This window comes from Momordica charantia, assembly GCF_013281855.1.
Source record: "Momordica charantia cultivar OHB3-1 chromosome 5 unlocalized genomic scaffold, Mcharantia_2.0 BLBB01000005.1, whole genome shotgun sequence".
NCBI classification, from domain to species: domain Eukaryota; kingdom Viridiplantae; phylum Streptophyta; class Magnoliopsida; order Cucurbitales; family Cucurbitaceae; genus Momordica; species Momordica charantia.
In genome coordinates this window covers 1,384,258-1,411,508 of record NW_028275163.1, presented here as the reverse complement: position 1 = coordinate 1,411,508, position 27,251 = coordinate 1,384,258, and the positions used below count along the sequence as shown (strand labels likewise).

At 37.3% G+C, this 27,251-nt stretch overlaps 4 protein-coding genes across 10 annotated transcripts; all 4 read left to right on the top strand.

Moving 5' to 3' along the window:
• The first annotated feature begins 10 nt into the window (after nucleotides 1–10).
• PGR7 (proton gradient regulation 7) lies at nucleotides 11–4,864 on the top strand. Of its 2 annotated transcripts, none has more exons than XM_022291382.2 (5): nucleotides 11–554; nucleotides 832–912; nucleotides 2,324–2,425; nucleotides 2,564–2,713; nucleotides 4,420–4,864. In XM_022291382.2, exons 1-5 carry the CDS (start codon nucleotides 174–176, stop codon nucleotides 4,663–4,665), a joined length of 960 nt encoding a protein of 319 aa, XP_022147074.1. In that variant the 5' UTR covers nucleotides 11–173; the 3' UTR covers nucleotides 4,666–4,864. The 2 variants fall into 2 exon arrangements, with proteins under 2 accessions (XP_022147074.1, XP_022147073.1); XM_022291381.2 differs by having other exon boundaries at nucleotides 2,321–2,425.
• An 875-nt stretch (nucleotides 4,865–5,739) lies between these two features.
• On the top strand, nucleotides 5,740–12,947 carry LOC111016096 (RNA recognition motif (RRM)-containing protein). Of its 5 annotated transcripts, XM_088123818.1 has the most exons (9): nucleotides 5,740–6,875; nucleotides 7,485–7,928; nucleotides 8,102–8,624; nucleotides 9,084–10,288; nucleotides 10,382–10,522; nucleotides 10,616–11,199; nucleotides 11,549–11,610; nucleotides 11,813–11,975; nucleotides 12,521–12,947. In XM_088123818.1, exons 1-6 carry the CDS (start codon nucleotides 6,350–6,352, stop codon nucleotides 10,690–10,692), a joined length of 2,916 nt encoding a protein of 971 aa, XP_087979944.1. In that variant the 5' UTR covers nucleotides 5,740–6,349; the 3' UTR covers nucleotides 10,693–11,199; nucleotides 11,549–11,610; nucleotides 11,813–11,975; nucleotides 12,521–12,947. The 5 variants fall into 5 exon arrangements, with proteins under 5 accessions (XP_087979944.1, XP_087979946.1, XP_087979943.1 ...); XM_088123820.1 differs by having other exon boundaries at nucleotides 10,685–11,199; nucleotides 11,813–12,947; XM_088123817.1 differs by having other exon boundaries at nucleotides 11,813–12,947.
• Nucleotides 12,948–14,578: 1,631 nt separating this feature from the next.
• Nucleotides 14,579–18,268, top strand: LOC148211127 (protein STABILIZED1-like). The gene has a single exon (XM_088123816.1). It carries the CDS (start codon nucleotides 14,848–14,850, stop codon nucleotides 17,917–17,919), a length of 3,072 nt encoding a protein of 1,023 aa, XP_087979942.1. The 5' UTR covers nucleotides 14,579–14,847; the 3' UTR covers nucleotides 17,920–18,268.
• Nucleotides 18,269–21,149: 2,881 nt separating this feature from the next.
• On the top strand, nucleotides 21,150–27,127 carry LOC111016099 (putative magnesium transporter NIPA2). 2 transcript variants are annotated; one of them, XR_015790751.1, is made up of 10 exons: nucleotides 21,150–21,309; nucleotides 21,379–21,580; nucleotides 21,769–21,825; nucleotides 22,403–22,493; nucleotides 22,919–23,079; nucleotides 23,956–24,083; nucleotides 24,170–24,307; nucleotides 24,939–25,018; nucleotides 25,488–25,580; nucleotides 26,307–26,444. XR_015790751.1 is itself a non-coding variant. In XM_022291380.2 (9 exons), the coding sequence occupies exons 2-9, from the start codon at nucleotides 21,454–21,456 to the stop codon at nucleotides 26,481–26,483; spliced, it is 972 nt and encodes a 323-aa protein (XP_022147072.1). In that variant the 5' UTR covers nucleotides 21,150–21,309; nucleotides 21,379–21,453; the 3' UTR covers nucleotides 26,484–27,127. The 2 variants fall into 2 exon arrangements, 1 of the variants encoding a protein (XP_022147072.1); XM_022291380.2 differs by lacking the exon at nucleotides 24,939–25,018 and having other exon boundaries at nucleotides 26,307–27,127.
• The last annotated feature ends 124 nt before the right edge of the window (nucleotides 27,128–27,251 follow it).

Here is a 27,251-nt window from a genome sequence, read left to right as displayed (position 1 = left end):
CCTCGCTAATTTGCTTCTCTGGAGCGTCGATCACAATCCTCACAAGCCCTCTTTTGCACAGTTCTTCTCATCCCATTGCCAGCGAGCCGAATTCCTCAATCCTTTCAAGAATTTCGAAATTCAAACTCAAAATTTAAATTCTGAGTCTATAGGTGATTCCGAGGCATAATCAAATGCATCTTCAAGCTCAAACTCTCACGAATCAGTTCGCGCCTTTTGTCGCTCCATTAAAACCAACCTCGAAGTCTCGATTCGCTTCTCTAAACGCATGCCGCTTCCGTAAGATTTCGTATCGGGCTCTGACATGTTCTGTTTCGACGATTTGCGAGTCGGCCCCGACGGAACTGCGGAATGTGAAGCCGTTACCAGCTGAGGTTTCGAGGACAATCATGGAGCTGTCTTCTGTTGGGACGCTCTCTTCTTTGACACAAGAGGGATGGCCTCTCGGCATTGGCGTTCGCTTCGCTGTTGACCAAGACGGTACGCCTCTTCTGAGCTTGAATGAATCTTTGCGGGAGCTCTCTATCGACAGGAGGTCCAGCCTCCACGTTCAGGTTCTTCATTTTACTGGGTTACTAATGATAATGTAAATTCATGGATAGGATAGCTACATCATTTGTCAAGGCCCCAAGTGGGATTTTGTGAACATGAAGATGAAATCTCTGAATCATGATTTTGAAAGTCGTTATATAGATAAGATATTAAAGAAATATGGAGAATTATATCACTGTTTTCAACGTTTGTTTTCAGCCAAACAAGAAGGAATTGCATTGAAATCTTTATTGCAAATGATGTAATACCGCTCATGTTTGCCAATTTTCTTTGGAACAGTTGGAGCAGTGTGGACTGCGGACTCCTCAGTGTACAATTCAAGGTAGTCTCGGCAAACCAGACAACAAAATGATTTTGAAGGTACAAATTTCTGCCGTCCTGGATTTTAGGATACGCATTCCTTTTAGTATAGTTTGTTTGAGGAACTCAATTGTTGTTACCCGGCTGAGTTGTGGCATAGCTAGGGAGAACTGTGATCGTTGTTCACAAATAATGGTTGCAGAATTCTGTTGTTCATCCTGTGACGAGAATACTCCTGATAACCAGTTGTACATTAACAACAATTTATGCTTATGATGGGACCAATATTATTCCTGAAGAGTTGTTTGTGCACAAGTTGGTCCAGTGCCTTAAGAGAAATCTGTGAAATTGATGCCTTGTAACATCAGGGTTTTATGTATTGTTTCTATTGAACACATTTTCGAAGACGATGGTGTGTTAATAGAAATCATCTTTTAAGCCGTAAAATTTTTTGAGATACTTTGAGACTGTAGATGAATCTGAAGAAACCATCTCTAGCACTGTATTAACTATCTACGGCGAGGCTCAAAATGGTAGCCGCTAGTGTTACTATCGGGTGCAAGGTTAAACTTCCCCTGATTTCATACCTAGAAATGCCCACAATGGAAGTCGAAGAAACTAGAATTGTGGAATCCAATATAGGAAGGCATTTTGTAGAAGTTCAAAATATGGAATAACTTTATTTTCTTTCAAAAGGAGGACGTTCAACTGTATGTCAAGCTGTTCTATCCAGTTTACCAACTTAGTTTTAATCCATAACTTAAGTAAAAACCAAAAGGGAAGAAGTGGGTGGTTCACAAAAGTAAGGAAAATCACTCGTCATGTTGGGTAGCCCAAGCTAAAAATGCTAATGCTCGAGACATGTGGGAAGATAGTACCTGACCATGGAGAGGTTTGGTTCAAATTCTGCATAATGTACGACCTTCTAGGGTATGGAGGACAAGGGGAGCTGGGGGCCAGGCACATTCAGTAAAATAATTGGGAGCTAATTGGTTCGCTTTTTTCATCCAAATGCAAAGATTTACATGTCACTGGGAAAACACAGTGCCTGAAAATGGTAAAATTTATGATATGGACCATTAAGTCGTGTAGTAAATATTGGTAATGGATGGCATGGAAATGCCCTTGCAGGGTTCTGGATCGAAGTTGTTATGGGTTATGTATGGAAGATGAGAAGGATCAAGCAGGCTTACCATTTCATTGTTCCTCGTATGATGTTGTCTTCACTTGATATCCCCCACTTCCCCTCTCATTCCGGAACCATGAGATGTTGCGAGTTTTCTCAAGTTCTCTTCTTATTCTTGTACCTGTGATTTAGTAGCTTTTAGATTTCTATACAAGCTATTGCTATATAACTTTGGAACATCTTATGCATTGATATATGGCATTGGCAACAGTAAGTTGTTAAATGCTATACCCATAGGATTTGATCAACTCTTTATTAAATTTTAAATGCCATGTTTTTCAGCAGCTTCATACAACATGGAAAAAGAGATTTGGAGAAGAAATTAATGAAGATATTCTGTATATTGTTACCGTGGATAGGGTACTTCAGATAGATGACTTTGGGGAGGTACAGACTTCATTTTCTGTAATTTTTTTTTTTTTTATGCGGCATGTCAATCAGGGACCAGTTTCAAAGCACCAGTTTGTAGAGATTTTCGTTGGAGTACTAATCTAATTTGCAAAGCACCTGTACTTATTGTTTTAGGTTGGTGTTTGGGTGAACTCTTCAGATTATAAAACTGCAAGCCCGGATCCTCTTCGAAATTTTGCAGAAAGGCTAGTGGACGAGATAAACACAAACAACGCTGAAGATGTTCATCGCTTTTGCAACATATATGCTGATTTGAATTTTCAGGTTTGCATTTTACCTCATTTTCTATACAGTAATCTTCTGCATCTTTTTTGATTCTAGGCTTACTAGGAGATTTGGTTTTACATTCTTTGTTCTCTAGCCAATCAACAGGCTGTGTGATACGAGTCTCTTCACTCTTGTCTTCTTATTTTTCTGCATCTCTTAAAAATTGTCTTTCTACAAGGCTAGATTCTTAGCTGGAAACCACCCCTAATAGAAGTCACTGGCTCCACCTCTCTTCTCTAAACGAGTTGCCTTTCTTCTTTCAAACTGCAGCAACCTCTGCTTTCCATAATTTTTCATCTCACTCCTGGTTACCAAGTGTCCTGTTTGGTTGGTGATTTGTTCACCCGCTAGCTCGCTTCCAGCATGAGCACGCTATCCTTTGTTCACCCTCTACCACACGGACCAGCTCCCCTAAAATAAGGGGCACTTAGACGCTCTAGGTACATTAAAGCAGACTTTTTGTCCCTTTTATCAAAGAGAAGCAGGGCGATAAGATGTAAGGTATTCCCTTACTTTTATTGATATTCAAGAACAAAAGCAACAGAATCAACCCAGTCAATTCGAGAGGGCTGGAGAACTCTCCAAAATAGCACTATGCTATTCTTACTCAGCTAATAAATTACCTACCTCCACCAAGGGAACATTCTCCCTTTTAACAGATCTACTAATCACGCCCGAATGGGCTCCACCCTTCTAACTAACTGGAAGTATAATTCCCCTTCTACCCCTCCTAGTATATGTTCTCACTACTGCGGTCTAACATAAGACATGAGCTCTGTATCAACCACTCTGTCCTTCTTCTCGAGTAACGTATTATATGTCATTTAATATAAATATAATCAAAGGTTGAAGAAAGACAAAATGACTTCTGAAATTCTGAACAAAAAAGGAGTGAGATACAATATGACTTTACCTATACAAGCATGGAAAATAAATTTACTCCCCAAAGTTTTGACGATTATTAGTATTATTTATTTATTTTTATGAAAACAAGATTGTATTGCGATAAAATGGCAACAACACAGAGGACTAGGGGCCAATTAGAGGAAACCCCACCCAAAAGGCTACAAAAGCAAAGCCTTCCAATCATTAATAATCACGAGGAGGCTATAATTACAAAAGAATTTCTTTGAGCATTAATGAAGTTCTTCCCGGTGATATGTATAATATACCGTGGGTAGAGGTTGGATCGAACATTACTTCATTTTTTCGGTGCAAAATGACTTTTGAATTCTCCACGAGTCAAAATAATATCTGCATTGCAAGCATCATATTGCATAAGCCATCACGAGGTCTTCAATGAACAATAATTCATGCATCGTTTTGTTAAGCAGTACATGTCAAAGAGGAAAATAGTTCAAATGGGACATGTTCGACTCAGTAGAATGAAGTTATCACGCTAGTGGTCATTGTTTGTATTTATTCTGTAGAGATCGATAGAAAGCAAAGCTGCATTTATGGATCAAGAAAACTTATTCCATCAAGTGTTCGTTCTCGTGCTGCATCCGTAAAATAGCCTGCTGGCACTTCTTAGATTTAGCTTATGCAAACGTAGAAGGCTAAGATTGCTTGTTGATAACTTTATTCATAAAACACATAGGTAGACTTGAATTCTATGGGCAGGTGGCTCTTATAGGCCAATCAATCCTCTTTCCCTCCCATTCTGTAGTATTCTTCTCATGGTTCTCAATTTTTCTCGACAGTTTGCAGAAGCAAAGCTGATATGGGTTGATCGGTTAGGCTTCGACTTGCGGGTATTCTCTCCTCAAAAGGGGACCTTTGAATTCCGAATTCCATTTCCAAGTGAAGTTACAGACGAGAAGGGTGCGAAGTCAATGTTTAACGGCATGTCCCAACAAGCTTGGGAGGTTGAAAGGAATTTCCAAGCTCTGGATTTTGAGAGGGTTAAGCAATTGAAGATGATAAAACCATTGCATAGTGTAGAGTAGCTATGAATGTGTACCTTTTTTTCTTAGCTCTCTTTAAAAATGTTATCATTTGTGGAAGAGCTGAGTGTTGTTTAATGTATGTGAGTGAGAAGTTTGGCTATGGTCAGACCCAATTGTTGTAAGCTTAAAGCTTGTTTCTGATGATCACATCTTTTTAACTTCAAAGTTCAGCCAAGTAATTATCTTGCGCTTTGTTAAAGTTGATTCTTGATTATCATTTTTTGAAACGTTTATTTTAGAAACAACAAAAACAATTTATTTGTTTATAGTTTTCGTTTTCAATTTTTTTATTCGAAATATAATAGATAAAATGCATTCTAAATATTAAAAAGAAAATATAACATACAATTTTTAAATTTTAATTTACAAAAAAAATCTCATATAACATTTTTACCCTTTTTTTTTCAAACAAAAAACAATAAGTAGTCACCAAATACGTTTCTCTATTTTTTAATTAAAAAAAACAATAAACTGAATAGTTACTAAACCTAAAATCAATTTACACCTAAGTTTTACCAGCTTGATTAATTTTCACTATAAATTTTAATTTAATCAAATTGGATCATGTTACAATTTTCATCTATACTCTTTTCCTCAAAGTTAGAGATTCAAATTCCTATGCTCCCAATTTTTTGTAATAAAAAAAAGTTAAAAAATAATGTAAAGATCTAAAAAAACACTCAATAATCTCAAGGAAATCGAGCTTTAAGTTTAATTAATACACAAATTCAAAATCAAAGCTTAAAAGTTTCATTAAAAAAAATTCTAATTTTGTTCTAAAAATTTTTATCAATTTTGTACCAAACGCGGTTTTAGCAAATTTGTAAAAGAAAACGTATAAGAAGATAAAAGTCGTGAGATGTAATTGATATAATACGTGGGGTGAATGATCGATTTCACAACCTCTTGGGAAAAAATATATGCCAATTACCGTTAAACTATATTTGCTTTGACTGATAGAATCGTTGACTTCCGGTAAAAATTGATTTTACTTTTTAACATATTTTAAAATTTTAAAAGAAAGCGCTAAATTCATAACTTTACAAATAAAAAAATTAGTAAGCGAGAAGAAAAATCCGCGGTTTCCACTACCAAAAAAAAAAATAATAAAAAAAAAGCCAGTTGTTCTCCTCGTTTCTTCCACTCAATCGCGCGCCCCTATCTGAACGCCGTCGTCGAAATTGGTACGTTTTCCTTCGACGTTCTTCATAGGTAGCGCGCCATTGGCCCTCGCTTCGTCGGAGTTCCATCAGATCTAGGGCTCTCTCGGTTTGCCGATCGGTAAACTGTTTGGTTCCTGGGAAAATTAGGGATTCCTCTCTCTGTTGTTCTTTAATTTTCCCGGAAAGTATAAGGATTAATCTTCGTTTTTTTTATTCTGTATACGCGCCAACAAGTGCGAGGACAACGTTACTAAACGTAGTCTTGGTAAATTCTTGTTGGGATTAGTTATTTAAACATCAAGATTCAAAACCCTGCCATAGAGACTCTACATGTTTGTCGATCTGTTCGGGTTCAGTTGTGTGTTGTTATCGAGATTTATTCCCTCTATCCAGGGTATTGAAGTGTACTGGTGGTAAATCTTGACGCCTGAAAGCTTTGGTGGGTTGATTTGATTTAGGTTTTTTGGATTTAAGCATTCGATATTTTGCCTAAGCTTACAAATTGGGGCAACTACGGTTTCATGGCTGATCGGAACTCGGTGGTCGCTAAACCAATCTGGATGAAGCAAGCTGAAGAGGCGAAATTGAAGAGCGAGGCTGAGAAAGATGCAGCCGCGAAAGCTGCTTTCGAAGCTACTTTTAAAGGGGTCGATAAGATTCCTGCAAAAGAAGCAGCATCCTCAGATAGTGACTTCGAAGATACCGAGGACTTGGAAAACAAGCCGATTGGGCCTGTGGACCCTGCTAGATGCACAGCAGCTGGAGCAGGCATAGCTGGTGGCACGGCGTGTGTGCCAGCTTCGTTTACTGTGGTAACTAAGGATGCCGATGGGAGGAAAGTTCCCCGTGGTGGTGCACAGATTAAAGTAAAGGTGTCGCCTGGTGTAGGTGTTGGTGGAACCGAGCAAGATGGCATTGTGAAGGATATGAATGATGGTACATATACGATTACTTATGTGGTGCCAAAAAGAGGGAATTATATGGTTAATATTGAGTGCAACGGAAGACCAATCATGGGTAGTCCATTCCCGGTGTTCTTTAGCGCAGGTACTTGATTATTATGTGATATCCGTTCAATCTTATTATGTTATATATTTAGCAATTTAGAGTTTGATTAATCTATTAAGTACATATAATATTCTCAGCCCCGGATGGTTTATGCATTAAATATAATTAATTAGGATACTTTGATGACGTGAAATTATTGATGTTTTAAAAGTTATTATGTCTAATAGTTGTTGCTGCATCTGAATTAATGTGTTTGAGAAGAAAGATGATACATGAGAATGAAAAATAGAGAGAGAAAAGTTTATCACTCTGTTAGTTGATAACTCACTATGCAATAGCTGCCTGGATTAACTGGGTGCCCGTTGCGGCAGTGCCCTTGTCTTTCTTTTCATGTGCTTTGCGGTTTTGTACTTGAGGTTGAGGTGTTTGAATAAAAAGGGGATATAAATGGGCGCTTGGGAGAAGGGGAAATGGATAAATATTACGGAGACTTATTAGACATTGATAACATTATTTCCTTGGCCATAGTTAATTGCTTTACTCTCTTTCGTGTGTTATTGAATTATCTGTTTCATTCAGCTTGTAATGAGGTTGGTCTTTAAGATGAAATCTTATCTGATGCCTTTGCTGTTTGTTGTCACCAATCAGGGGCAAGTTCTGGTGGACTCCTGGGTTTAGCTCCTTCATCTTCATTTCCAAATTTGGTTAACCAAAATATGCCCAACATGCCTAATTATTCAGGGTCTGTTTCGGGGGCATTTCCTGGGTTGATGGGAATGATTCCAGGCATTGTAGCTGGTGCTTCTGGTGGTGCTATCTTGCCTGGAATTGGAGCATCTCTTGGAGAAGTATGTCGAGAATATCTTAATGGTCAATGTGCGAAAACTGATTGTAAGTTAAATCATCCACCTCACAATTTGCTCATGACTGCAATAGCTGCAACAACCACCATGGGAACTATCAGTCAGGTGCCTATGGCACCTTCTGCAGCTGCTATGGCGGCTGCTCAGGCTATTGTTGCTGCCCAAGCCCTTCAAGCCCATGCTGCTCAAGTGCAAGCACAACAAGCTCAATCTGCAAAAGAATCTTCTGGTATTCTCAGTTTTTGAAAATAATTCAATGCTTACTTTTTTGTTTTTTGTGACTGTGCTTCTCTCCTCAAATGCATCTTACGGTGTGTTCTTCAAGTTTATTTGTTTATGTTTCGGTTCTCTCGTGTACTTTATTGTATTGATCTTGTTATCTATCTATGCTTGTTTGGCAAGGTTCATCTGAAAAATCCGGGAAGGCTGCTGATGCACTGAAGAGAACGCTGCAAGTTAGCAATCTTAGCCCAATTCTCAACGTGGAACAGCTGAAACAACTTTTTAGTTTTTGTGGAACTGTTGTTGAATGTAACATTACTGATTCAAAGCATTTTGCTTACATAGAATACTCAAAGCCAGAAGAAGCTACTGCTGCTTTGGCATTGAACAATATGGATGTCGGAGGTCGGCCTTTGAATGTAGAGATGGCAAAATCACTTCCACAGAAACCTGCTACATCGAACCCTTCACTTGCTTCATCTTCTCTGCCCATGATGATGCAGCAAGCTGTAGCCATGCAACAAATGCAATTCCAGCAGGCTTTACTGATGCAGCAAACTGTGACAGCTCAGCAGGCTGCTAATCGTGCAGCAACTATGAAGTCTGCAACAGAGTTGGCAGCAGCTAGAGCTGCTGAAATAAGCAAAAAACTTAAAGTTGATGGACTTGTAAATGAAGAAACCGAGACAAAAGAAAAATCAAGGTATGGTAAATTGCAACTACTAATCCTTCGCCCTCTTCTATCTTTCGTTCTTTTCTTGATGAAAGCTTGTTTTATCATTAAAAAAATCCTGCGCCCCTTCCCTAAATAAATTCACTAATTCACTGCCTCTAAAAAAGAATAAGAAAAAGGATTTCGAGGTTACTGAGCAAATTCAAGAGACTTTAATTAGCAATCGTTGAGCATTTATTGATGGCTTGGTAAACTCAATCTTTTATAAATTTATTTGAACTCTATTATTTTGTTGAAATATCTCTCAACTGCATTTTATCTTCCCTTTTCTCCACACCTTTGCTTTGGTAGGAAGGAAAATGCTCATGAAGTTGTATGCCTTTGTCCTGTGGTGTATGTCATGTGTATAAAGCCCAAGTTCTATCTTTTTCGAATTGAATTCATTCCATCTTGATAAGCATAATTTTTTATTTTTTTCCCTCTTTGCAGGTCACCTTCATTGTCTAGGGAGAAGTCAAAATCCAAATCAAGATCACCAGTCAAGTACCGAAGTAGGCGGAGATCTCCAACTTATTCACCTCCATATCGTCACTCGAGAGATCATAGATCTAGATCACCGATGAGATCTCGCCATTATTCTAGGTATGAAGATGATAGGAGAGCCTTTAGAGAAGCAAGAGATGCTAGTGAAAGATCTAGACGGCGAGACTTAGATAGATCAAGAAATCATCGTTCACCCATCTCAAAGAAAAATAGAAGTAGAAGCATAAGTCCTCGAAGAAGAAAATCATATAGAGCAGATTCAGACTCTCCTAATCACCCACGGGAACGTTCACCACAAAGAGGTAGAAAATCAGATCATTCTGATGTGAGATCACCAAGTCGTCATCACGGGAAAAGCAGATCATCCCCAAGAAATGACGATGGTGACAAACTAAAACATAGAAGACGGTCAAGGTCTAAATCTCTCGAGACTAAGCATCATTCTGATGACAAAATAAATGAAACGCGACATGGGAAATCGAAGAATCGGGAAAGAAGGCGGTCAAGATCTGCTTCATTTGAAGACAGGCATAGTAAACGAAGATTGTCCCCAAGAAGCACGGACAAGAATGTTTCTAAACATAGACGGCGGTCCAGATCAAACTCTGTGGAAGTTAAGCATCACTCTAAGGAGAAGGTGGATGCTACCTCGTCAAAATATCATAGTAGAAGGCGATCACGATCAAGTTCTTCAGAAAGTAAACATCGTACTGATAATAAGGTAGATAGCACTAGAGATGAAAAATTAAAGCATCGTAGCAGAAGAAGATCCAGATCAAAATCTGTAGATGGTAAGCATCACAAGAAGGAGAAATCAGATAGAAGCAGAGATAAAAGGTCCAGGCAGCATGATAGAAGGCCATCCAGATCTATATCTCCTGAGGCTAGGCATCAAAGAGGGACCAGGCTGTCTCCTACCAGTTCTGATGAAAATAAATCAAAACATAGGAGGTCGCATTCCCCTGAAGATAAGCATCATATTCATGTTACTGACATAGATAATGGATGTATAGCTGAAAATTCAAAGAATCATGAGAGACAGCGGTCCAGGTCAATTTCAGGAGAAAATGGAAAAAGTAATTTATCTCCGAGTCGGGAAGAAAATGAATTTAAACATGGAGAGCAGTCAATGCTAGAACCTGTTGGAGGAGGTAAGTACAGTTGAACGATTGAAGACATCAAAATAATGATGCGCAATTAAAGTCATAAGCATGCAAACATTAATTGAGATTTGCTATTTTCAGGGCATGAAGCTAGCCTCTCAAAGGTTGTAGACGATATGCCAACGGAAGATGATCAAGGTAGAAAAGGGTTAACCCAATATTACAATGTCGAGGAACCAAGCCAAACTGAAGTGCCTGATGTTGAGCAAGTTGATTTAGCTGGTAAGGTCAGTCAATGTGATTTTTTTTAGTTCCCTTTTTACAACGTCATTGATTACCATCACATTTCAACCTTTTATATTTCACGGTCTCTAGAATTGAAGCTTCAAAATCGTTGTGGAAGCAGTGATATTGATACAAGTGGCTTCTTGGATGTTAACGCAGGAAGTTAGAGTTTAATGGAGTTTGTAATTTTTCAAGTTCTCCTTGTCTGATGCTCACAGTAGATGTTCGACGGCACCTTAATACAGATGCAGTTTCTGGTGACTGACGTTGAGGAGATGGAGTTACATTAATATTTGACATGAAAATGGTTTACTGTAACACAATCTGTGTGACAAGAATAGAAGACTATTGCAGAGTTGAATACCTTGATAAACTGGGTCAAATTTCATCCTCAGCAATTATAGCCTGGCTTGTTGGCGTTTTCAAGGGCATCCATTGCTTCTTATGAGAAAGGGCTTCTTGTGTAGAAGATTTGTTTGCATTTCTCAGAAAATTCTTCTGATTTGTAGTTTTCATCCATCTTGTCTTTTGTCTTTGATCATCTTTTGCAGGTTGGCAGGCAATAGTCTCTTTCAGTTGATGTTGGTCTGCTTTAAGCATTTGAAGTAATGCTGTCCTTTTGTCTACAAGACAAGACACCCAGTATCTGTAGGGCGCTTCTTTTACTGCTTGATGTAGGTTAAACTATGACCTTCTTTTACATGGTGAATTTTCAATTGAATTGTCTATTTGAACAACGATTGTTAACTTAGGAATTGAAGTATGTTGGTATTATCTTTTTTTTTGTCCTTTGTGCTAAAAGAGTAACCATGGTTGGAGGACTAAAGAGTTGATCTCATTGTGAGTTTCAAGTCTATTTTGTTGTGTAGGTTTGTCTTATATGCAATCATAATACATACTATTTATTTTAGGTTAGAAGTTAGTGTTCACAATAGGAGTTCTTTTGATGTGGCCGATGCATGGGTTTCATTTTAATATCCATTTGAATGGGTGTTGGACCTGTTCTATCCAATATAAATGCAGGTTATTCGGGGTGATTATCGTTGGAGGTTTGTCGGGGTTGATTTTCTCTTGTTTACACGAAGGTATGCTTTTGCAGTGGGAAGTTATTAACAGAAAGCTTCCATTTAAGTCCTCGATCATTTACATGATGATTAGCGTATTTTGGAATATCTAATACTTTCTTTACGTAGTACAATTTGTTGTGGTGCTGTTGTCTTCTTCCCTCATATCTCTTCTTTCTTCTTTTTTTTTTTCCTTTTTCTTTTTCCTTCCAATCTCCAAAAGTTTATCTTCGTTAGGCAAAGCTACTGTTAAAGGTCGGTTGAAACCACAGATGTTGCTGGGATTAATTGCATCAAAATTGAACATCCTTCTGGGTATGATCAGAATGGCTGACTCACTTGGAAGCTTTTTTATTCGTGGTGAATTGCAAATATATATTTAACAGGTAATATTGTTTGTAACTGCTTGGTAGAGCATGTCCATAGGGGAAAGCTATACAACTTATCTATTTGATTAGATTTTTAATATCCTAGGTTTAGAGTTTATCATTTTGGTGGGATTTTTTTCAAAAGAGTATAAAATCGAAGTGAACCTTTATTCACGATTCGCTCTGCATGAGGTGCTTGAAAAGCGCATGTTGGACAATGAATCTAGAATGATACTCGATGCATGTGCTACAGGCGTTCTTTCCTTTTCCTCTTTTATTTTTTCCGCTAAATTATAAACTTTAGCGTGTAATGTTATTGAGATTGAAAAGATGGTAAACAACCCTGATTGATGAAATTGAGGAGGGATTGTTTGTGGGAGAAGATTAGCATTAGCTGTACAAATAATTTTTCTGATTGCTGGTTGTAGTAGTAGGATATTTGGTTGGGTAAAAACTTAACTGTTTAGTCTTTTTCACTGGTGTTTGTTCTTTTCTCCCTTCCCACTCCCCTTCTTTTTTGCCCCTTTCTTCTCCTCTTTCTTTTTCAAACAATTTCTTGGTAGGATAACCTGCAAAATGATGATATGAGAGCTGCAGCCTTGGGCTTCGAACTCGGGTTCCGACTTGGATGGGGTGGATGTCAATGTCTTAGTTTGTGCTTGGTCTATTGTTTCAGAAGGAACCGAGCACTGAGCTATAGTGTTGCACCTCACAACTCGAATCGTCATCATGTTTATGCTAACTTGGTTCGAGTTGGAATTTTTGTGCTTCCAAGTTTGAATAGTCGAGATTGAAGAAGTCTAGATTTTTGTTTGGCCCCTAGTAGGCTTAGTATTTTTTGCTTTAAATTTGAATAGTTGAGAGTGTTGAAACTTGGAAGTCTAGATTTTTCTTTGCTCTGGTGATCGCTCTCCCCACCTTATCCACTAGTCATTTCAAGACGTCTAATTTAACATTCACTTTTTTATGCAATTTCATGCTATTGATGGATATTGTATGGCTTTATTCTTGAGATCATTTGAAGATTTCTTCTCAAATAGTTCAGAAAAAATTCACTTGAAACGACTTGAAGTTGTCTATAAGAACATGTTTAGGTGAAGGTGGAGGTGTTCAAAAGCCGCCTTTTTTTTTTTTTTTTTTAATAAATATAATCGAATGTTGAGGTAAGACAAAATGACTTCGGAAATTCTAAACAAAAAGGTAGAGACAATATGAATTTACCAGTTTACCTATACAAGCATGGAAAAGAAATTGACAACGATTATTATTACTTAGTATTTTTATGAGGAACAAGATTGTATTACGACAAAAAAAAGGCAATAATTGAGGTAGAGGAAATCCTGCCTGCTACAAAAGTAAAGTCTTCACATCATTAATGATCATGATGAGTCTATAATTACAATAGAATTTCTTGCGGTTAAAGCACCGCAAGAAATATGATGTTTAGTTCATATATCGTGGGATGGATGTTTGATTGAATATTGTTTCATTTCTCTAGTGCATAATGACTTTTGAGTTCTCCACGTGTTAAAATAATATCTGCATTGAAGTATCACCTTTAGTAATATCAAGCACCATATATTGCATAAGCCATTGTGAGGTCTCTAGAGAACGTATATTGCATAAGCCATCGTGAGGTCTCTAGAGAACAATAATTCATGCATCGTTTTGTTAAGCAGCACTTTTCAGAGAGAAAAATAGTTCAAATGGCATGTTCGACTTCGTAGAATGAATTTATCACGCTAGTGGATTGTTTGTATTCATTTCTTTCGAGATCGATACAAAGCGAAATTGTATTTATGGATCGAGTAAACTTGTTCCATAAAGTGTTCAGTCTCGGGTTGTATTTACAAAATAGCCTGCTGGCACTTGTTAGATTTAGCTTAATTTCATCAAATTGGGTCGTAGACTTAGATAAGTGTTACAATTTTAATCTTTATTTAATTGTATCGTATTCACTAACTAATTAAAAAAATAATGTGCTAACATGAACTTAACTTAACGATTAATGACATTTACTCTTTTCATTGAAGTCAGAGGTTCAAATTCACATGTCCCATGTACTAAAAAGAAGTAAAATACAGTGTAAAGATCCAAAAAAACCTTAAATAATCTCAATGAAAAATCTAGCTTTACATAAAATCAAGTTTAATTAATACACAAATTCAACCGCTTTTAGTTTAGGGGTGAGGGGGCGCTAATGAGTAAGAAAATGCCCCTTTCTATATCGAGAGATATGCTAAGGCGAATAACTCAAAGCTCATCAATTTAAATTTTACTAAAAAAAAGTCCTATTTTTTTTAAATAAAGAATTTTGTACCTTAATCTAACAGGCTTTTAGCAAATTTATAAAAGAAAATGTATAAGAGGATAAAAATAGTAAGATATAATTTGATAAATTTGAAAGTTCACCATAAAATTTGATACAACTTGCTAACTAGTAACTTCACTTGAGAGTAAAATTGATTTTACATTCGAATATATTTTAAAATTTTTAAAGAAAGGGCTAAATTCATAATTTTACCTTTGCAAAAAGAAAAAATAAATAAATTCATAATTTTACAAATAAAAAATCATCAAGAGAGAAGAAAAATTCGCGGTTTCCTTTGCCGGAAAAAAAAAACAAAAACAAAACAAAAGTCCGCGGTTCAATAAGCCACCTGTCCTCCTCGTTCCTTCCACTCAATCACGCGCCCCTATCGGAACGCCGTCGTCGAAACTGGTACGTTTTCCTTCGACATTCTTCGTAGTTAGCGCGCCATTGGCTCTCGCTTCGTCGTAGTTCCATCAGATCTAGGTTACAACTTTTCATCCTTCGAAACTCAAATCTATCGCATTCCTCCACTGATTTGTTCTAAACTCAACTCTCTTTGAGCTTCGAATCTCAATCATGGTGTTCCTTACGATCCCCAACCAAAAAACCCTATTCCTTAACCTAAACCCCGCCACTACTTCCCTTCTTAACCTGAAGCGGGCAATCGAGGAGGTTTCCCACATACCCGTTTCCCTTCAGCGCTTGTTCTTATCCCAAAGCTTCATATTATCAGATTTCGATGATTCCACGTTGCTCTCCCATGTTCGAGTCCAACCCAATTCAACTCTAACCCTTTACATTCCCTTATACGGAGGTATGCAAGCTCCGACTATCCCAAAACCTCGATTAGATTTCCTGAATTCCAAACCTCCTCCTAATTATGTTGCTGGGTTGGGACGTGGTGCGACTGGATTTACGACTAGGTCTGATATTGGTCCGGCTCGGGCTGCTCCAGACCTTCCTGATAGGTCCGCGACGACTATTGGAGGGGCCGCTGCCGCTCCAGCCGGTAGAGGGCGTGGGAAAGGTGGGGAGGAAGAGGAAGAAGATGAAGGAGAGGACAAAGGATATGATGAGAATCAGAAGTTTGATGAATTCGAAGGCAACGATGTGGGGTTGTTCGCATCGGCCGAATACGATGAGGACGATAAGGAGGCCGATGCTGTATGGGAGGCAATCGATAAGCGGATGGACTCGAGAAGAAAGGATAGGAGAGAGGCGAGATTGAAGGAAGAGATCGAGAAGTACCGCGCTTCGAACCCTAAAATCACAGAGCAGTTTGCGGACCTAAAGCGGAAGTTATATACTGTCTCGGCGCAAGAGTGGGAAAGCATTCCGGAAATTGGGGATTATTCATTGAGGAACAAGAAGAAGAGGTTCGAGAGCTTTGTACCTGTGCCGGATACCTTGCTTGAGAAGGCTAGGCAGGAGCAGGAGCATGTGACTGCGTTGGATCCGAAGAGCAGGGCAGCTGGCGGGACGGAGACGCCGTGGGCACAAACCCCTGTGACAGACTTGACGGCCGTCGGGGAGGGTAGAGGTACAGTTTTGTCGTTGAAGTTGGATAGGTTATCTGATTCTGTCTCAGGATTGACGGTTGTAGACCCAAAAGGGTATCTCACTGATTTGAAGAGTATGAAGATAACTAGCGATGCAGAGATTTCTGATATAAAAAAGGCTAGGTTATTACTTAAGAGTGTTACCCAAACAAATCCAAAGCATCCGCCGGGTTGGATTGCAGCTGCCAGGTTAGAGGAGGTGGCAGGAAAGATTCAGGCAGCAAGGCAATTGATTCAGAAAGGATGTGAAGAGTGTCCCAAGAATGAGGATGTGTGGTTGGAGGCTTGTAGGCTGGCTAGCCCGGATGAGGCAAAGGCCGTGATTGCTAGGGGGGCGAAGTCGATACCAAATTCAGTGAAATTATGGTTGCAGGCTGCGAAACTGGAGAATGATAATGCGAATAAGAGTAGGGTGCTGAGGAAAGGTTTGGAACATATTCCAGATTCTGTCAGGCTGTGGAAGGCAGTTGTGGAGCTGGCAAATGAAGAGGATGCTAGGCTTCTACTCCATAGGGCCGTTGAATGTTGTCCTTTGCATGTTGAATTGTGGCTTGCATTAGCGAGGCTTGAAACTTATGATCGTGCAAAAAAGGTTCTTAATAGCGCAAGGGAGAAGCTGCCCAAGGAGCCGGCTATATGGATAACAGCTGCCAAGCTAGAAGAAGCCAATGGAAATACTACCATGGTTGGAAAGATTATTGAAAAGGGTATTAGAGCTTTACAGAGAGTAGGCGTTGTGATAGATAGAGAGGCTTGGATGAAGGAGGCTGAGGCTGCTGAACGTGCAGGATCTGTTGCTACTTGCCAAGCCATTGTTCATAACACTATTGGGGTTGGGGTTGAGGAAGAAGATAGGAAGAGGACCTGGGTAGCTGATGCGGAGGAGTGTAAGAAGAGGGGTTCGATTGAAACAGCCAGAGCAATTTATGCCCATGCACTTACTGTGTTCTTGACTAAGAAAAGTATATGGCTTAAAGCTGCACAGCTTGAAAAGAGCCACGGTACCAGGGAATCTCTTGACGCTTTACTTCGTAAGGCTGTCACTTACAGGCCACAAGCTGAAGTTCTGTGGCTTATGGGTGCCAAAGAGAAGTGGCTTGCCGGGGATGTCCCTGCTGCTAGATCAATTCTTCAAGAAGCCTATGCAGCCATTCCCAATTCTGAGGAAATTTGGCTTGCAGCATTCAAGCTTGAATTTGAGAATCACGAACCTGAAAGAGCCAGAATGCTTCTTGCTAAAGCTCGGGAAAGAGGAGGGACTGAACGAGTGTGGATGAAATCTGCTATTGTCGAGAGAGAATTAGGCAACGCTGAAGAAGAGAGCAGGTTACTGAATGAAGGGCTTAAGCGTTTTCCATCTTTCTTTAAATTGTGGTTGATGCTCGGGCAGTTAGATGAACGTGTTGGACACCTGGAGAAAGCCAAGGACGCTTATGAGTCTGGTTTAAAGCACTCTTCCAGCTGCATACCACTGTGGCTCTCTCTTGCGCACCTCGAAGAGAAAATGAACGGGTTGAGCAAGGCCCGAGCTGTTTTGACCATGGCCAGGAAGAAGAATCCTCAAAACCCTGAACTTTGGCTTGCTGCGGTGCGAGCTGAGTTAAGGCATGGAAATAAGAAAGAGGCTGATATTTTGATGGCCAAGGCATTACAAGAATGTCCGAATAGTGGTATCCTGTGGGCAGCCTCGATAGAGATGGTACCTCGTCCACAACGTAAAACCAAGAGCATGGATGCACTTAAAAAATGTGATCACGATCCACACGTTATTGCTGCTGTGGCCAAGTTGTTCTGGCATGACAGGAAGGTTGAGAAAGCTAGAACTTGGCTAAACAGGGCTGTAACTCTTGCTCCAGATGTTGGTGATTTCTGGGTTTTGTACTACAAGTTTGAACTTCAACATGGAACTGACGAGAATCAGAAGGACGTACTGAAGAGATGTATCGCTGCAGAACCCAAGCATGGTGAGAAATGGCAAACGATTTCGAAGGCTGTGGAGAACTCCCACCAGCCAACTGAAGCAATCCTGAAAAAAGTAGTGGTTGCGCTAGGTAAGGAGGAGGGCGCTGCTGAAAATAGCAAACATTAGTTTCTTCATAGTTCAGGGAGGGGCTCGGTTGTTGAGCCCCTCGTACACTGGTTAGCGCATGTTATGATTTGTAAGAAGATCCTGTAGTTAAAGGTCGGTTGAAACCACAGATGTCGCTGGGATTAATTGCATCAAAATTTCATCCTTCTGGGTATGATCAGAATGGCTGACTCACTTGGAAGCTTTTTAATCGTGGTGAATTGCAAATATATATTTCACAGGTAACATTGTTTGTAACTGCTTGGTAGAGCATGTTCATAGGGGAAAGCTATATCAACTTATCTATTTGATTAAATCCAGATATGTGCTCGTGAACTCCTTGCAATATATTTGATTAAATTTTTTGGTATCCTAGGTTTAGGGTTAACCATTTTGGTGGGATATTTTCAAAAGAGAATAAAATCGATTAGTATATGATCGAAGTGAACCTTTATTCGCGATTCGCTCTGCTTGAGGAGCTTGAAAAGCGCATGTTGGATAATGAATCTAGAATGATACTAGATGCATATGCTACAGCTGTTCTTTCCTTTTTTTTCCGCTACATTATAAACTTTAGCATATAATGCTATTGAGATTGAAAAGATGGTAAACAATCCTGATCGATGAAATCGAGGGATTAGCATTAGCTGTACGGATAATTTTTCTGTTTGCTGGTTGTAGTAGTAGGATATTGGTTGGGTAAAACTTAACTGTTTAGTCTTTTTCACTGGTGTTTGTTCTTTTCTCCCTTCCCACTCCCCTTCTTCTTTTCCCCTTTCTTCTCCTCTTTCCTTTTCAAACAACTTCTTGGTAGGATAACCTGCAAAACGATGGTATGAGAGCTGCAGCCTTTGGCTTCGAACTCGGGTTCCGACTTGGATGAATTGGATGTCAATGTCTTAGTCCGTGCTTGGTCTATTGTCTCAGAAGGAACCAAGCACCGAGCTATAGTGTTCCACCTCACAACTCAAATCGTCATCATGTTATGCTAACTTGATTAGAGTAGGCTTGGAATTTTTGTGCTTCCAAGTTTGAATAGTTGAGATTGAAGAAGTTTAGATTTTTCTTTGCCCCTTGATAGGCTTACAAATTTTTGCTTTAAATTTGAATAGTTGAGTATAGATTTTTCTTTGCTCTGGTGATCTCTCTCCTCTCTCCCCACCTTAACCACTGGTTATTTCTAGACTTCCAACTTTACATTCACTTTCTTATGCAATTTCATACTATTGATGGATATTGTATGGTTTTATTCTTGAGATCATTTGAAGATTCTCTCAATGGTTAAGCAAAAATTCACTTGAAAAATAGATTGAGGTGTTCAAAAGCCGCCTTGGCTTATCCTTGGAAAAATAGATGTTTGTTTTTCAATGCACAAATAAATGAGGGAAGGGGTGGGGGAATTATGATATATTATTGTTAGAGGTGGAACCATGTCACGGCGCTCTCTGAAAATTGGTATTAAATTGGTATTTGTGCTATAGGTTGGATAGATCGAAGACGAGATGGATCAGACAAAGCGGTATAGAGCTCTATAATGATATGATAACGCTTCTAAAAACTCCCTTATAAAAGGTGGAGTTCGATATGAACATAGTAAGACACCTTATGCTTTACTATAAGGTGGGAGGTTCGATTCTCTGTCTCAAAAAAAATTGATCTCTAACTACGTCTCCAATCATCTCAAAAAAAGATGTAGATGTCAATTACAGCAATGTTTATAATTTAGTTAAAATTACACGTTCAAGTTCAACGTTTTAATTTTTTTAATTTATCCCAACGCCCCCGCGAAAGAAAATACTTCAAATCTTCTTCACATCGTCTTCTAAAGGATGCAACGATCCGTGATGGTAAAGAACTCCTCCAACGTTCGAAGTTTCAATCGATCTCTCTCTCTCTCCGTCTCCAAGTTTCAAGAGAGAAGAAGAAGCAGAATCGGAAATTCGTTCTAGATTTAGCCAAGCAATGGTCTAATTCGGACTAGCGAGATTCTTCATCTGTTTGTTCTTTGGAAGCTCTGCATTTTCTGGTTCAAATCCGACTCGATTCGTGCATTTTGAAGAGGAGCTGTTCCTTCCGGTAATGTCACCGATGTTTAGATTTCAAACTATATCGATCGTCGATTTCGATTTTCCGATTCCGCTGAGTTCTTGATTTCGTCTGTTGCAAAAATTTCCATCGCATTGATTTCGATAAATGCTATTTATTAGTTTGCTAGATTTATTTATGTTGTTGTTGCGTTTTAATCATGACTACTGCTCGTTGATCGGTTTGGATTATTCGAAACCGTTCATTGATTTTCTTTTAGTGCTAAAACCAATTAACTTTTCTTTAATGTTATTATGTAGGTTTCAACATTCATTAATTCGTTATTAAAGAAAAATAAATGTTGTTCTAAAATTAATTACTTGAACTAATGAATAATATTAATTTCTATAATTTTTTACATTAAATTATATAATTTTAATATCTTTAAGATCATGTAAAATAAAACAATATTTTCTTTAAAGTTTTTTTTTAAATTCATCAAAGTAGGAATTTGAACCTCTGTACTTATTTTTTATCTTGACTAATGAGTGCTCAAGTTGATATTTATTTGTCAAAACGAGCATAGTTTATACCTCAAATCAAGAGATTGTGAATTCGATCCTCCACTCTCACATGTTGTATTATAAAAAAAAGTCGATATTTATTTTCTTAAAGTTGAAGATTTGAATTTCAACCTCACATTTTTAGAACTAGAAAATTAAAATAAAATGAAAATATAGATTTTTTTAATTTCCGGGATTCCAACCATTATCAGAGAGAGTTTCTTAAAGTATTTTATTAACATTGAAAAACGAGACAAAAATAGAGAGCACATCTCCAATTTTAAAGCGAGCTACAAATGTCAATTTAAGAATAATTTAATATTTAAAATATCTACTCCTTTAAATGGAAAGTTTGAATCTTCGATCCATATATATTGTATTAAAAAATATCTATTATAGAATTAAGAATAATATTGTAGTGTTTTTTTGCCTTTTATCTTTAATTTTTTATTTTGAATGAAGGTTAGTAGGAGATATACCGGGAATATTGAGCGGAAAAAGAAAAGAAAATGAGAGGAAAATGATACGACGTCGTCTGTAGTAATATAATAATAGCAAAGAAAGCAAGAGCAGAAGCCAGAAACGCGGGATGCGGAAAGCGAAAGTTTAAAATTGTGGCCCATATTTCATTTGGCTTTTTTATTTTTTATGAAAATAAAAATAAAAAAAGCGAATGTAATGTAACGGACTCACCGTTTGCCACTTAGCGCCTCCAATTCCCTTCCCTCATCCTCCTTTCCCTCTCCTTTCGAATTCGGTTCACTGTTCGATCCGATTCGTTCCTTCCAAATTCCAGAATCATCAATAGTTTGATGTCATGAAGGTCAGTTCTCCGCCATTTTTGAATCTGCATTTTGCTTCCAATTCCTCTTTGATTCTTCCATTCCCACAGGAACTAACCGGATCGTATGTTTCGGCATTGGAAGATCGTCTCTGAATCTTTCTTTTCCGTTCATCTGTATAAGCGATGGGACTGTCGTCCGATAACATCCATGGCCTCGTCCTCGCCGTCTCTTCGAGTATCTTTATCGGTACTAGTTTTATTATCAAGAAGAAAGGTCTTATGAAAGCTGGTGCTACTGGAACCAGAGCAGGTTTCGTTCATTCTAGCATTTTCGATTTAATATGGTTGGATAATGCTGGAGTTTCATGTTTACGTACAAGTAGAATCGATATGGATTTGTCATTGTGTGTGTATTTAGGATCGATATCGTTATGTTTGGAATTCTTCGCCATGTGATTCCTCTGTTCTATTTTATTGAACTTGTTTCCATGTGATCAGGTTCTGGAGGATATTCGTACTTGTATGAACCTATGTGGTGGATTGGGATGATAAGTAGTAAGTTTTCTTCCTTTATCTGGTTGCTTATAATAATGTTATCCTGTTCAAACCTGGATTACTGCTGCTAGCTTTTCTCATAAGCATTATTGCACTTGCACGCATATTTTGTTGGATAAGTCTTCAAACTCTGCTCTTTTTTCTGCTGAATATCTCTGTTTTAACCAGCTGATTCGTCTTCTGAGATGTTTCTTTTTCCACTTTCCAAGTAGTTAAGATTTAGGAAGTCGAAGCATCCTTATATAAGAATTTGCATAGGTAATCTTTGGTTTGGTCCATAAAATATGATAGTTATTGAAGAGTTTTACCAGAGTTTGCTACAGCTCCGACTGTTTAATTCGTCAATATAAAGCTTCTTGAGTTGGGAACTATTGAAAAGAGTGATCCGGAGTCGGATAACAAGCATTTGCAGATCACGGAAGGTCGAAAGAGCAGTTTCACTAGTGATTAGGATGAATATTATTCTCACGATTCTGTTGTTCTGTTGTTGAATTACCAAAATATAGAGCCATTGCTTATATAAGATCGCTTTTGAGTTTTTAATGTTTACTAATAATCATTTTATTTCATTTTGTAGTGATTGTTGGAGAGGTTGCTAACTTCGCTGCTTATGCATATGCTCCTGCTATTCTTGTAACTCCTTTGGGAGCTCTAAGTATAATTTTCAGGTAGAGTAGAGTATCATGCCAAAACTACTTTCATAAGTCATACCAATGATATGAAAATCCTAATGAATTGAATAACAAATCCTTTGGCACGTGAACCCTTAATTCACCGACGCTAAAACTCTTTCAAACAATCTATATCTATTCTAGACCTTAGGAAACAAATTGATATCGGAGTATTAGTACGCTTTTGAATTAGGGGTTCATATGCCTAAATGTTCCTAATATCAATTCACTAAAGTTTTCATATCAAGGTATACATCAATTGAAGGAATTTTGGTATTTTTAATGTATATCATTTATTAATACTCAGATACTATGTGCACATCTGTTAGTTGTGTGGTAGTCTGTGCTCATAGGTATACATTCATGGGAATGGTATGCATGCCTGGAGTTGAGTAATTTAATGAAGCGACACCATTCTGCAGTGCAGTATTAGCTCATTTCATTTTGGAGGAGAAGTTACATATCTTTGGCATACTCGGGTGTGTTCTCTGTATAGTGGGATCTACAACTATTGTTTTGCATGCTCCTCAGGAGAGAAATATTGAATCTGTCAAGGAAGTCTGGCTGCTCGCTACAGAGCCAGGTTTGTTGTTTACTTCACCATGTTATATTTCATGCTTCAAAGTTAATTTTTCTTATACAGACTATCACTACATTAAATTAAGAATAATACTAATTAGGAAGAATTTTTTTTTGTTGATGTTTTTTTACAAATTGGAGAGAAATGTAGAAAGGGAAGCAGAGAAGAGTTTTTTTTTTTTTTTTTTTTTTAAGAAATTAAATAGTTGGCAAACTTTTTAGGGGTGATAAGTAGGAATTATTGATCAAAGGTATTATTCCATTTAAATTAAAATATTATTGATTTTTCTTTTCAAATGGCTAGTTTGAATGAAGATAAGGAGATTGATGGTATTTTTTAATAATTATTTTTAAAATACTAATTTACTAATGACATAACACGACTCGCCCCAAATTCTCCTGCAGACTTAAGTCCATGGATAGAAATTAGTAGATATGTATCAAGACTAGACTATAAAACTATTATTTTATTTAACTAAATTATACAAATTGCCTCTTTATCATGTGGTTGGTTAAGGCATTTTTGAAAAAGTCTCCATTCTACCTTAAAAGTTAGAAGCAAAATTGAATTCAACTAAATACATTAGAGGCATTTTGTATAGTTATTTAGTTTTAATTTTGCCCTTAATCTAGGTACTTGATTTCAATTTTGTCCCAATATTTTTGAGTTTCAATTATAACGAAATTGCTATTGGATTGTTCTCTTTGAACTCTTGTGAAACATTAAGGACCAACTACCAAGAACGAGAAGATTTTATATAATTGAGCCTTCTTTTTTTTTTTTTTTTTTGGATGGCCTTGTTCATCAATTGCAATTTAACTAATTTAATCTAAATCTTTGGTTTTTTAGATTATTAACACAATCCTTGGTTCTTACCAGGTTTTCTGGTATACTTCTGCATAGTTTTGATTCTAGTTGCAGTTCTCATTGTCCGATATGTGCCAAAATATGGACAGACCCACATGGTTGTTTATGTTGGAATTTGTTCTCTCATGGGTTCTCTTACGGTTTGTTCACCATCACCGAAATTCATGCATCTTATAATTTCCAACATATTCCCCATATCTTGAATTAGTTTCTCTTTAATTTGTAGGTTATGAGCGTCAAAGCAGTAGGAATTGCACTTAAGCTGACATTTTCAGGAATGAATCAGTTTAAGTACTTTGAGACGTGGTTTTTTACAGTTATTGTGGTAGGAGGTAGCATTTTGCAGGTGAACTACTTAAATAAGGTAAATATTGAACGTCGGTGAGAAAGCCTGGTCACTCGAAGTTCATCCTTATTGACTTATTTCTACGTTTTCAGTTATTAATGTTGTAATTGTGGCATATTTAGTTTGAATATATATGATATTGTAGACTAATAGGCGATAATCCTATCCTAATCCATATAGATATGTTAAGGATGCTTCAGTTAAGCTGGAGGAAAAGGTTATAATGGTCCAAAAGAGTAAATAATATGCCTTTTAAGCCTTCAACACCTAACTGGTGAAGCCAGCATCAAAAAGCCTTCTTAGGAAACGTTCCAGTCAGTGTATATATAATATCATTTCCATCTTTTTTTTTTTATATATAACTGGAAGACGGAGCTTTGCTTTCCTATACCCAAGGACATCCATGCCCACCCTAAGACCCAGACCTGAAATACATCAAGAGTTTTTTATATTAAATTCACTACAAAGTTTGAATTTGAAACCTCTAAGCCAGTACGATTAAGAGCTCGAAACTTGCCATCTGGACTACCCCAAGAGGCAATACCATTTCCATCTTAGAAGGCGAGACATTAATTTTTTAGAGTTAAAATACTATTTTGTTTCTTATACTTTTGATTATTATTTTATTTTAGTCTTTTCTCTTTCACAGTATCCAGATTTAGTCCACGATGTTTTAATAAATCTCGATGAGTCTCCTCGATTGGTTTGGAGTTTAGATCAGCTTACTTGGTAAAAGAATAACTTTTCTCTCTCCTTCGAGTCTCTCTCTCCTTCACTCTCCCTTCCCAGTGCCCAGTCACCCCTTGGAGTGTTTTCTTCTATTTTTTTCTCTCTTTTTTTTTTGGGTCAAGTTAGTTGATTTTAATTCCAACTAACAGCAGTGACTGTTTTTGAGATTTATCTAAATTTGAACAGTTTCAAGGTATAGAGATTAAAATGGAAGAACAACTAATGTACTGAACCAAAATAGTATTTCTAACCAATTTCTTATTATAGTGCAATGCCAATCGTATTCAATATATAACTATAGGATGAATAATGAATATGGACTATGGAGAAAATATTCTAACATTTCTCTATTGAGTTTCTCAATTGGTAGCTAAATTAAAATAGATATGGAAAGTTTATGTTAACATGGAATGTAGCTATACACTTTTTCTATTCAGCTTTAACATTATTTGCCATTACAATACTGCAGGCTCTGGACACCTTTAACACTGCTGTAGTTTCTCCAGTTTACTATGTGATGTTCACATCGCTCACCATCCTCGCCAGTATGATTATGTTTAAGGTAACTTAATGGCATTGTTTTATACATATATATATTTCTTCTTTTTTTTTAATTATTATTTATTTTAAACATATTTGCCTATTATATATTAAACATTACTCATTACTATATTAATAAAGTGCATTCTTGTAAATGAATATGGTACACGATACTCCGCTTCTTTAAAGATTAGTGCACATGCATATGTTAAAAATTTAGTTGGGGTAAGAAGAAAGATTAACACCATGAAATGATATTAGCAACTTATATTGGATTTATTTATTATTATTATCATTTGAGTTCAACCAATGGGGTAACCTTCTTTTTGTTGATGATATTACCAACTAATATTGGATTTATTTTTTTATATTATTATCATTTAAACTCAACCAATGGGGTAGGTATTCGAACCACTGACATGATGTTAGCAACTAATATTTGGATTATTTATGTTAACATTGTAGAAATAGAGATCATGAAATGAGAATAATTTCATCATTCATGAGTTTTTATATATCAATTCACGAAAAAAAAAAAGTTCTATTGCTGAACATGTCATCATAGAGATTGTTATGTTTGGAAGCATATGCTTTAACTATCATTTTATACTCCACGTGCTACTACGTCTGACCTTTAGTGTGATCTCAGTTATGCAAATATATTTCTCCAGTAAATCCTTTCCCATTCTTTTTTTTTTCCCTCTCCTAATCCTTCTTTCTCTCTGCGTTGGTTGGTATTACTTAACAGGATTGGGATTCACAAAATGCATCACAAATTGCAACCGAGTTATGTGGTTTTGTTACCATTCTTTCTGGAACTTTTCTCCTCCATAAAACCAGGGACATGGGGAGTTCTCCCGCCTCCGAGGGCCCGATCGTTGTTCGGTCCCCAAAATGCCCCAGTACAAACACAAATTCCGACTAGCAGTAGAACAAAGAAAAATTTAAAAAGCAGTATCACAGGCCAGTCCTTTCCCATCCAAATCCATCCCCAAAACACTTTGTTTAGATAGGTCCTCTCATCATTCAGGAATCATGGCCCGGGGACAAATTTTTGGATGGAAGATTCTTGTTAAGTTATTGTAAGAGCATACAATCGAGAATAGCAAGGTAGTGGAGTTCAAGGGATTGGTTTTCAACTGTGAGGTACACATTCTAAATTCTAAATCAAAAAGCGCACACACATATATGTTACAGGTTGTGGTAAAACGAGGTACATAATAGACGTTAGAGGATACATTCAAGTTTCTGACAGAAATTCTTACAACAGTAGGTTCGGGACTTCTTTTTCGATATCGTGTTCTCTAGTTTTGGTTTTTGATGTGTCAACAATTGTTAATTTGTTTTTGGCAGAAAAATTTGTTGATATAAATGAACTAATGTTTGAGATGAGATGTGTGGAGACACTGTCCTCCAAAGTCTTGGTTTCAAACCTTAAGATTCAAAACTCAGGCCATGTTTGGATTCAAGCCTTAGCCTTGGGGAACTGAACAATACTTTAGAAGTGATAGAACTGATTTCCAAAATCACTTTCTACGTGATTCCTAATAACTATTTGAAGATTTGTTATGGCTTTACTGTATGCTTTGTTTCTTGTTTTCAGATTAAGTGAATCAAGTGAATGTCTGATTGTTTGGTTTATTTTCTTAAATTCTTTTTAGATTGTAGGATCCAAATAGTAGATATTATAACG